Source organism: Pogona vitticeps, chromosome 6 (assembly GCF_051106095.1).
Source record: "Pogona vitticeps strain Pit_001003342236 chromosome 6, PviZW2.1, whole genome shotgun sequence".
NCBI lineage: Eukaryota > Metazoa > Chordata > Lepidosauria > Squamata > Agamidae > Pogona > Pogona vitticeps.
In genome coordinates this window covers 104,726,094-104,734,791 of record NC_135788.1, presented here as the reverse complement: position 1 = coordinate 104,734,791, position 8,698 = coordinate 104,726,094, and the positions used below count along the sequence as shown (strand labels likewise).

Below are 8,698 nucleotides of genomic sequence, written 5' to 3'. Positions count from 1 at the left end.
GAGAGACAGGGGGGAAGGAATACGGTAGGGAGCTTCCTCTCTGAGTCAGCTCTGTTTTTTTTTCCAACAGCAAGCAAAAGCAGCGCATTTTCAGGCAGTGGAAGTCCCCAAGCTGAGCAAAACAACAGAGGTGAGTGGGCAGAGTGGAGCCAGCAGTGTAAGGGGTGGTCTGGAAGCTGTGAGCATGTTTTACTAATCAAGGAAGAAGATGAGTCCTTTGGTATAAAGGGCTCCATTATGTCCTATGCAATGGTGAACATCAATATGTTGGAGAGAAAAATTGTTAAAATTCAGGAGGCACTCCACCCTTGAGCTATGGCAAGATCTAGTTAGCTTTAATGCCCATGGAATCCTTAATAATAATAATAATGTGCGGTCAAATCAATTTTGACTTATGGTGACCCTTTTCAGTGTTTTCCAGGTAAGGAATACTCAGAAGTGGTTTACCATTCTTTTTTTCAGGGGATACCCTGAGACTGTGCAGCTTGCCCAAGGCTACACAGGCTAGCTTTTCTCCCTGGAGCACAGTGGAGAATCGAACTTCCAATTCCTGGCTCTGCGGACAGATACCCAAATCACTGAACTATCCATCCAGCTTGGCAGTCTTTATCTTGATCCTGGCTACAACAGCCCTGTGAGATAGTTTGTAGTTGTTCCCATTTTACAGATGGGAGAATTGATGTTTGTGACTGGGTAGAAATCTTGGTTTGATCCCTAACACCCTGAACAAAATATCAGAGAGAGATTTCTTTTCAAATGTCATGGGAATTGTTCACTTATTCATCTGTGAGTTAGAAATTATTAACAATGCAAGCCTATGGATATTGCTCAGAAGTAAGGTCCAGAGTTCAGTAGAACTTTAAGTGTGCTGCTTATATACTGCCCCAAAGCACTTAAAGCACTCTTACCAGGTAGAACTTACTGCTTGGTAAGTGTGTATACAATCACAGCTTAAGAGATACCCATGCATAAATCAATCTAACTTAACAGAAGAAAATTTAAACTTTGATTCATATAGAAATAACTGTCTGTGTGGGTGGTTTGCTTTGTAAACAATGGTGGGATGGAGCACTTTTTGAGACAGAAGCAAATTGATGGTGACTGTTTATATCTCAGTGCAATTCTTTTATCACATTGCTCAAGATAAAATACTGGTATTAGGTGCAGATCTAGAATCCTAAGAACAGGCTTTTAATGCACCAAAGATAGCTCTAAGAGCATGAGACCTAGGGCAAAGGAAGATAGAATGCCTAATGAGATGTTCATGGTTCTGGTGGCACCTGATTTGAAATCTCTCCTCTCACTCAATTAGCAGAACCCAAAACTAGCTGTTAAATACGTACAAAACAATTTTGCAATAACTACAGAGTTTTTAGACATTGTTTTCTTTTATGTCTCTTGATTCTTGCTTATTTTGAATGAATTTTTAACATGTCGGTATTGTCACACCTTTCCATCCTTTGTTACATAGATTCTTCTTTCCTGTGCCTCTTGCTAATTGACTTCCTGGCTGTTAACAATTCTTCTTGAAGTAGGCTATGAGACACCTTCTTAGATCCTTTTTAATTAGTTTTGTTTTACTTCAGCCAAAGCAATTTTCCACTTCCCTCAGAGCAGGTGCATTTTTTTTTTAGTATTTGATTATTAACCTGTCCCTTTCAGTATGCATGTTTGTAAAAATTCTGTGACATCACAGCATCTGAGCTAATAGCTAGGAGTGAGGCTTGCACCGTTTAGTTTTGGGTATTACCTATACAAATCTCTGTTATTTTAGGATCAAATGAGGATCATTGGAAGAAAATGGTGCTGTGCTCCGTTTTGGTCCTTGGATTTTGAAATCAGCATGACTTGTCTACAGCATTGTTAATGATAAGGCCTGCTGTAGCTAACACCATCCTAAAATTTCAGTTCTGCTAGTTGTGATGTGGAAGACGTGGACTTAAGATGACCTGAAGCCAATAGCTCCTCTCCAAGAGGTAGAATAACAGCTGCCTTAGTGAGTACTCCATAGAGAAGAATGGAGGGGCCACATCCAGCACGCCTTATACTAGGAGAAGGATCAGGAGTTGGAAAATCCTCTCGGGCCCTCCAGGCTGGGGCAATCAGTGAGTTCTTGAGGTGGGCCACACCACCAGGAAGCAGAAACGAACGGCAGGAAGGAATTCCATCCCATGGGGAAGCCCAGTGGCATGAAATCTTGAAGACTTCTCACTCAGGATGGGTAAATTCCCAGTTCGCAGAATTGCCTCCTTGGGATGACCTGTCCACATTTGAGCGGGTAGCTGATGTGTATCAGTGGCCATTTAAGGAAGGCATGGCCAAACCAGTGCCAAATCTCAGTGGAGAAACACAGGCAGCCTTTAATAGCCTAGAAGCCAGAGAGAGAGGAGACTACGGCAAAGTGAAGGCCATTGCTCCACAAGTAGACTCCATTAATGCAGAGAAGCAGCGTCAGCATTTCAGGCAGTTCCGCTACCAAGAAGCTGAGGGGCCGCGGGAAGTATGCCTTCGTTTGCGTGAGCTTTGCCATCGTTGGTTAGAGCCGGAGAGCCGAACCAAGGAGCAGATCCTGGAGCTGCTGATCATGGAACAGTTCTTGACTATTCTTCCGAAGGAAATCCAAAGCCAAGTTCGCGAACGTGGACCAGAGACCTGTGCCCAGGCTGTGGCGTTAGCAGAGGGTTTCCTGTTGCGGAAGCAAGAGAGTGGGAAACAGGAACGACAGGTGAGATTTATTTATTTTGGGTCATCTTGGCGGAATGGAAGGAGAACTAGAGTTTGTTCCACAGTTCTTCAGGGCTCCATTTGAGGCAACATCCATGGGCCTTAACATGTACACATAACTTTCTAAAAATGGACTTACTGGGGCTCAACTTGCCTCAAATTATCCTGGACCCAAAAGAAAATATTTTAGGATGGACATAGAAGGAACATAGAGAAACATTTGCAGGGGGAAAGAACATACAAAAAGTGCATTTTCTACCAAAAAGGAGGAGGCAAGCTACTTACTTGAGGAAAGGCGTTACAGCATTTCACAACCTCATCAATAGCAGGGATGGGCAACACACAGCATATGGACCACATTTTGATCTTTCAAGGCATTGTTGTGCCTTCCATTGCCCCTCTTTGCCACTGCTGAAATCAGTGAGAACACAACTGCACTGCCAAAAAAAATATCCTATAGACTGGAAATAGATGGTGATGCCTGTCCTAAATTCCAGATACAGCGCTGACTGTCATTACTTAGCACTGAGTAAAATGAACTATATGCACCTTCCTGGGGTTCTTTCTCTTCATAGACAAAGGGCTGAACCATGACAGAAGTCAGACCTGATTCCAAAACAAATCAGGGAAATAGTCTTTTCTTGAATTCAGTTGGTGCTATCAAACAATCCAGAAACTGTACAGAAGTGCTTTGTGGTTGCCTAGCAAGAGTCCATACAGTCTCTCAGGGAGGGATATCTGCAGTTGCCTAACAACTATTTATTTCTCCTCCTTTTTTAATTTTTTCCGTACTTTCTACAGGAGTGTTTCTCAAGGCTTTAGAAAGTTTTTTTTTGTTTTGTTTTGTTTTGCCTCGGCCTGTTATGAGAAGCTGGCAACAATGAGGCCAAACGGAAGATAAGCCCACAAGTTCTGCTTATCTTGGAGTAAAGATTCCTGTGCTGCCCCCTTGATGGACAGATATTCCTTCCACTTTTACCAACCACATATTTGTTTCCAGGAGTGATGTTCATTCAAGTGTTAGGAGAGTTGGAGGCAGAGGGCAGAATAGGCTGATCATCTCCAGCTTTTCCTGTGCAGGCTAGGAATAATAGTCAATACATCTAGAACACAGATTCCCATCTTTGAGTCCCCAGATGTTCTTGGACTACCACTCCCAGAAATCCTGTTAAGCACAGCTAGTAGTGAAGGCTTCTGGGAGTTTTAGTCCAAGAACATCTAGATACTTGAGGTTAGGAACCGATGCTCAAGAGAGAACAAGGTAGGGGGATGGCTCTCTTAGGCCCAATATTTCCTTTCTTATCTCCTACATAATTATTCCTACTGTTTCAGATATCAGCCACCATCCAAGGAGGTGCAAATTGCTCTGAGACCCAGCGATCCCCAACCAATGCCAGACCTAGGCAAATCTATAAGGAAGCCAGACAGCAGGATAATGGGAATGTGACCTCACTAGGTAAGGATAGGTTTACCACACATTTCACCATCCCTTACTCCAGTGATGGGAAATACATCATGGTCCTGCAGATGTTGCTGGACCACAGTTCTCAAAATCCCTCACTATTGACTGTGGTCCCAAGAGTTGATGGGCATTGCAGTCCAGTAAGAACTGGAGGACCACACCTTTCCAATGGTGCTCTGCTCTCTTCCCTCTATAGTTCAACACATTTGTTCCTGTGGGGTCCACACTTTGAGGGAAATTCAAACAGCAGAAGTATTATAGGATGGCTTCTAACAAGAATGTCAGCTTTTCTCTCTCATTAAAGAAAAGAGTAGTTGGTTGTCCTCTCTTTTCAAATTCTTTGGGATTTGGGGCCCACTTGCTGACAGAAGGAAGTGTATGCTTGAACAGTATGGAAAATGTGCTTAAAACACACTAGTGTCTTTAAAACCTGCTTGATACATACTATATGACATTTCACCTGGGTAGAAATGTCATATAGAAATGTCATATAGTATGTATGTTTATCTTGAATGTTTCAGTATATTGAGGAATCTTCTGCTGAGACATTTGGCTCATGTACAGTGGTGCCCCACTTGACAATTACCCTGTTAGATGTTGAAATCGCTTGACGATGAGTTTTTTGCGATCACTCTAGCGATCGCAAAACGATGATTCCAGTGTTTTTTTTTTCATTTTACAATGATCAGTTCCCTGTTTCGGGAACCGTTTTTTCACATTACAACGATTAAAATCAGCTGATCGTCGGGTTTTCAAAATGACTCCCTGCTGTTTTCCGGACCTATGATGGCTTCCCCTATGGAGGATCTTCGCTGGACGAGCAGGTATTTCCCCCATTGGAACACACTGACCAGTTTTCAGTGCATTTCAATGGGGTTTTTACTTTTGCTTGACGACGATTTCGCTTAACAGCGATTTTAATGGAACACATTGTTGTCGTCAAGCAGGGCATCACTGTAGTTCAATATTGTCAGCTCTGACTTGCTACAGCTCCTCCAAGTTTCAGATAGATCTCTTTCCTGCATCAGGTAGCACCTTTGAACTAGAGGCAGACATTTTCCCCCATGGTTCTTATTAATTAGTTGATTGTCATACTTCCCTCCTGTTTTTGTAAGGTTGCACCTTTTCCCCGCCTCCTTGCCAAGAGGTTCACATTTGCTTTTTCTGTCTCGCTCAACAGGTGCCAAGTTTTTGGGAAGAGCTGGACAATACTTCCAGTGCCCAGACTGTGGGAAAAGGTTTAGGGGAGAGGAAGAACTCCGAGCTCACGGAGGCATCCACAGGAAGGACAGACCTCATGCCTGTTCTCAGTGTGGGAAAAGATTCACTCGCCCGTCAGGCCTAGCCAAGCACCTAAAAACTCATTCGGGAGAGAAGCCCTACCACTGTGGCCAGTGTCCCAAAAGCTTCATTCAGATGTCACACCTCACTAGGCATCAGAGAATCCACACTGGGGAGAAGCCCCACCCGTGCGCTGAATGTGGGAAACGGTTCAACTGCCCGTCAGACCTGGCCAAACATCAGCACATCCACACAGGGGAGAAGCCCTTCCGCTGTGCTGAATGTGGGGCAAGATTTAACCAGTTCTCCCACCTCACAAGGCATCAGAGAATCCACACAGGAGAGAAGCCCCACGCCTGCAGTGAATGTGGGGAAACGTTTAGCCAGCGGGCACATCTGACCAGTCACCACAGGATCCACACAGGAGAGAGGCCTTATCGCTGCACCTATTGCCAGAAGTGTTTCAGTCACCTTTCCGCTCTCACAGTACACAAGAGGATCCACATGGGCCAGAGGCCTTATGGCTGCCCTGAATGTGGGAAAAGGTTCATAGCTTCCTCTGCCTTAACTAGGCACCAAAGGACCCACTCTGAAGAAAGGCCTCACACGTGCAATGAGTGTGGCAGGAGGTTCAACCAGCTCTCTCACCTTCATAGGCATCGAAGGACCCATTCAGGTGAGAGGCCCCATAGCTGTACCGAGTGTGGGAAAAGATTCAACCAGCTCTCCTCTCTGACCAGGCACCAGAAGATCCACACAGGAGAGAAGCCGTATTCCTGTGAGGAGTGCGACAGGAAGTTTATCCGACTGGCTGATCTCATAATTCATCAGAGAATCCACACCGGAGAGAAGCCGTATCGCTGTACGGAATGTGGGAGGAGGTTCAGGCAGAGACAAACACTGGTCAAACACCAGAGACTTCACCCAATAACAAATTCATAATGTATACGTACATATATGAAATAAAGCTAAGTTCTGTCTTTGGGTTTATGTCCAACAAATGGATATTCTGAAGCCTCTAAAATGTTTAAAAGAACAGCAAGAGAGAGATGTAATTTCCGGTATCTCGCATTCTCCTGTCATCCGATCGTTCTTTTTGGTCTTACCAAGGAAACAGGTTTTTTTCAGCAACAATTTTCAAAACTCCCCCTGCACAAAAAGAGAATTTTCCAGTCAGTTTTATCATCAGATGGCCACATATGTACCTGAATGGGCTCTCTCACATTCTGAAGGGGGAAAAAAGGATCTATGGCTTTCCAAACATTTCAGCTTCAGCTCTGTTTTTAGATCTTGAATGGGAATCCAGAGGATAACTCCGTATCTGGAAGTAATGTAAAGTTGTTCCTCCAATACACACTTTTGTGCAAGTAGCACTCAATTAACTTGATCACGTAATGATCAGCTGACCGAATCCTGTTGCAAATTGGCTGTACAGTAGTCCTTCTGTACGCTAAGAATTGAATGGTGTAAGGAACCATCTGGGTTTGGTGCACCTGCTGCTCATGCCCACCCTAGAAGACTGGACCTTCTCCTTAAAATCCTGTGGGGTAAAAAATAATTCCACTTTGAGGCAGGGTACATTGGCATCCAGTGTTAGAGTTCACCTATGAAATATGTCATGGGCTTACAAAATGGGCTGAATGTGTTCTGCCTTAATCATTCTAGCACTGGTAGAATAAGAGAAAAGGGCCTTACAGATATATGGGTTGTCTTGTTGGGTTAGCGAAAGGCTTGTCTAGTCCACGATCCTGTTCCTGATGGTGGCCAGCCAAATGTCTTCAAGTACCTCACACTGACCATGGTAAATTGCTGATTGTCCTTAGTATCTGCTGTGATCTAGCTTCCATGTTAGGAGGTAGAATTCCCAGGTATGTTTGAACACCTCTCCTGTTCAGAAGTCAAGTGAGAATGGTTCTGGATTCTGGGATTGTTGCATTTTATTTAAGAAAGTGTTTCAGTCTAAAACATTTCCCTACCAGTCTGTGTGCAAGTTCAAGAATGTAGCTATAGAGGCATGTGCTTAAAGATAATATTTTGAAGAAGGAAGAAGAAACTTGAAGTTGGTTGATGTGCTTTAAGGGCTGGAGGGAGACAAGCTGAGGTATATCTTCAAACAGAATCTTCCAGCCAGCACAAGAGTAGCCATGTTGGCTAGGTTATTCTGGGAGCTGTCGTCTTGAAAAGTAATATTTCTAGGCTCTGTCCTGGAGCCATGTGAGGGGGTGGGGGGGACAATTACCTGTCACATTGAGGGGTGGACTGAGGAATCACTGAAAACAGCTTTCCTTGTGAAGTGAAATAAGTAAAATGGCTAGCTGCATTTCTGTGGTAATGAATTATTAAAGTATGGCTTGATTAACTAGAAGATTGCTTGGTTGATTTCTGTTTATTTATACAGCTTTGTTGTTACATGCTGCCAAGTTGTCCCAACTTATGATTATCCCATGAAGGAGCAAACCTCCAAATTGTCTTCTCATTAACAGTCCTGCTGAGTTCCTCAAAAGCCAAGCTGGAGTTTGGAAGAAGTGTTGAGGAGAGGGTAAGAAACAATTATGGAGGCAAACCATTTCTTATTTGCTCTTTCTCTTACCCTATCAACTAATGACACCCAAAAGGTCCTGTCATTAACAGCTGTGCTCAGGTCCTGCAAACTCAAGACCATAATTTCCTTATTGATTCAATCCATCTCATGATAAATCCTCCTCTTCTTGGTTGTAGTGGTTTTTTTGAGCTGTTTGGCCATGTTTCTTCCTAACGTTTCACCAGTCTCTGTGGCTGGCATCTTCAGAGGACAGGAGCCAGAATTTTAGTTCCTGTCCTCTGAAGATGCCAGCCAGAGAGACTGGTGAAACATTTGGAAGAAAAACCTCTAGAACATGGCCAAACAGCCCGAAAAACCCACAACAACCATCAGATCCCAGCCATGAAAGCCTTTGAGAACACCTCCTCGTCTCCTTTTCCTGCCTTCCTCTTTCCTAGTATGTCTTGTCTTCTCATCATATGTCAGAAGTACAATAGCTGCAGTTTATCTATTTCAGTTTCTAGGGAGAATTTAGATTTGATTTAATCTACAGTCTACACATTTGTCTTTCTGGCAATCCCTGATGTTTTTAAAACTCTTCTTCAACACCACATTTCAAATTAATCTTTTCCCTGTTAGTTTTCTTTCTCTAGCTTTTATATTTATATATCATAATTGGGAATGCCATAAAGAGCTCCTTCAACATGTTC

At 43.5% G+C, this 8,698-nt stretch overlaps 1 protein-coding gene across 1 annotated transcript; it reads left to right on the top strand.

The window, feature by feature from the left end:
* LOC110086462 (uncharacterized) lies at nt 1-7,832 on the top strand. Its single transcript, XM_073004477.2, has 4 exons — nt 1-130; nt 1,775-2,725; nt 4,057-4,180; nt 5,367-7,832. The coding sequence occupies exons 2-4, from the start codon at nt 2,018-2,020 to the stop codon at nt 6,407-6,409; spliced, it is 1,875 nt and encodes a 624-aa protein (XP_072860578.2). The 5' UTR covers nt 1-130; nt 1,775-2,017; the 3' UTR covers nt 6,410-7,832.
* Nucleotides 7,833-8,698: the final 866 nt, after the last annotated feature.

Coding starts and splice junctions, on each gene's coding strand:
- LOC110086462 (XM_073004477.2), top strand. CDS start 2,018: ATGGAGGGGCCACATCCAGCACGCCTTATACTAGGAGAAGGATCAGGA. Junction 2,726..4,056: donor GTGGGAAACAGGAACGACAG/GTGAGATTTATT, acceptor CTACTGTTTCAG/ATATCAGCCACCATCCAAGG. Junction 4,181..5,366: donor TGGGAATGTGACCTCACTAG/GTAAGGATAGGT, acceptor CTCGCTCAACAG/GTGCCAAGTTTTTGGGAAGA.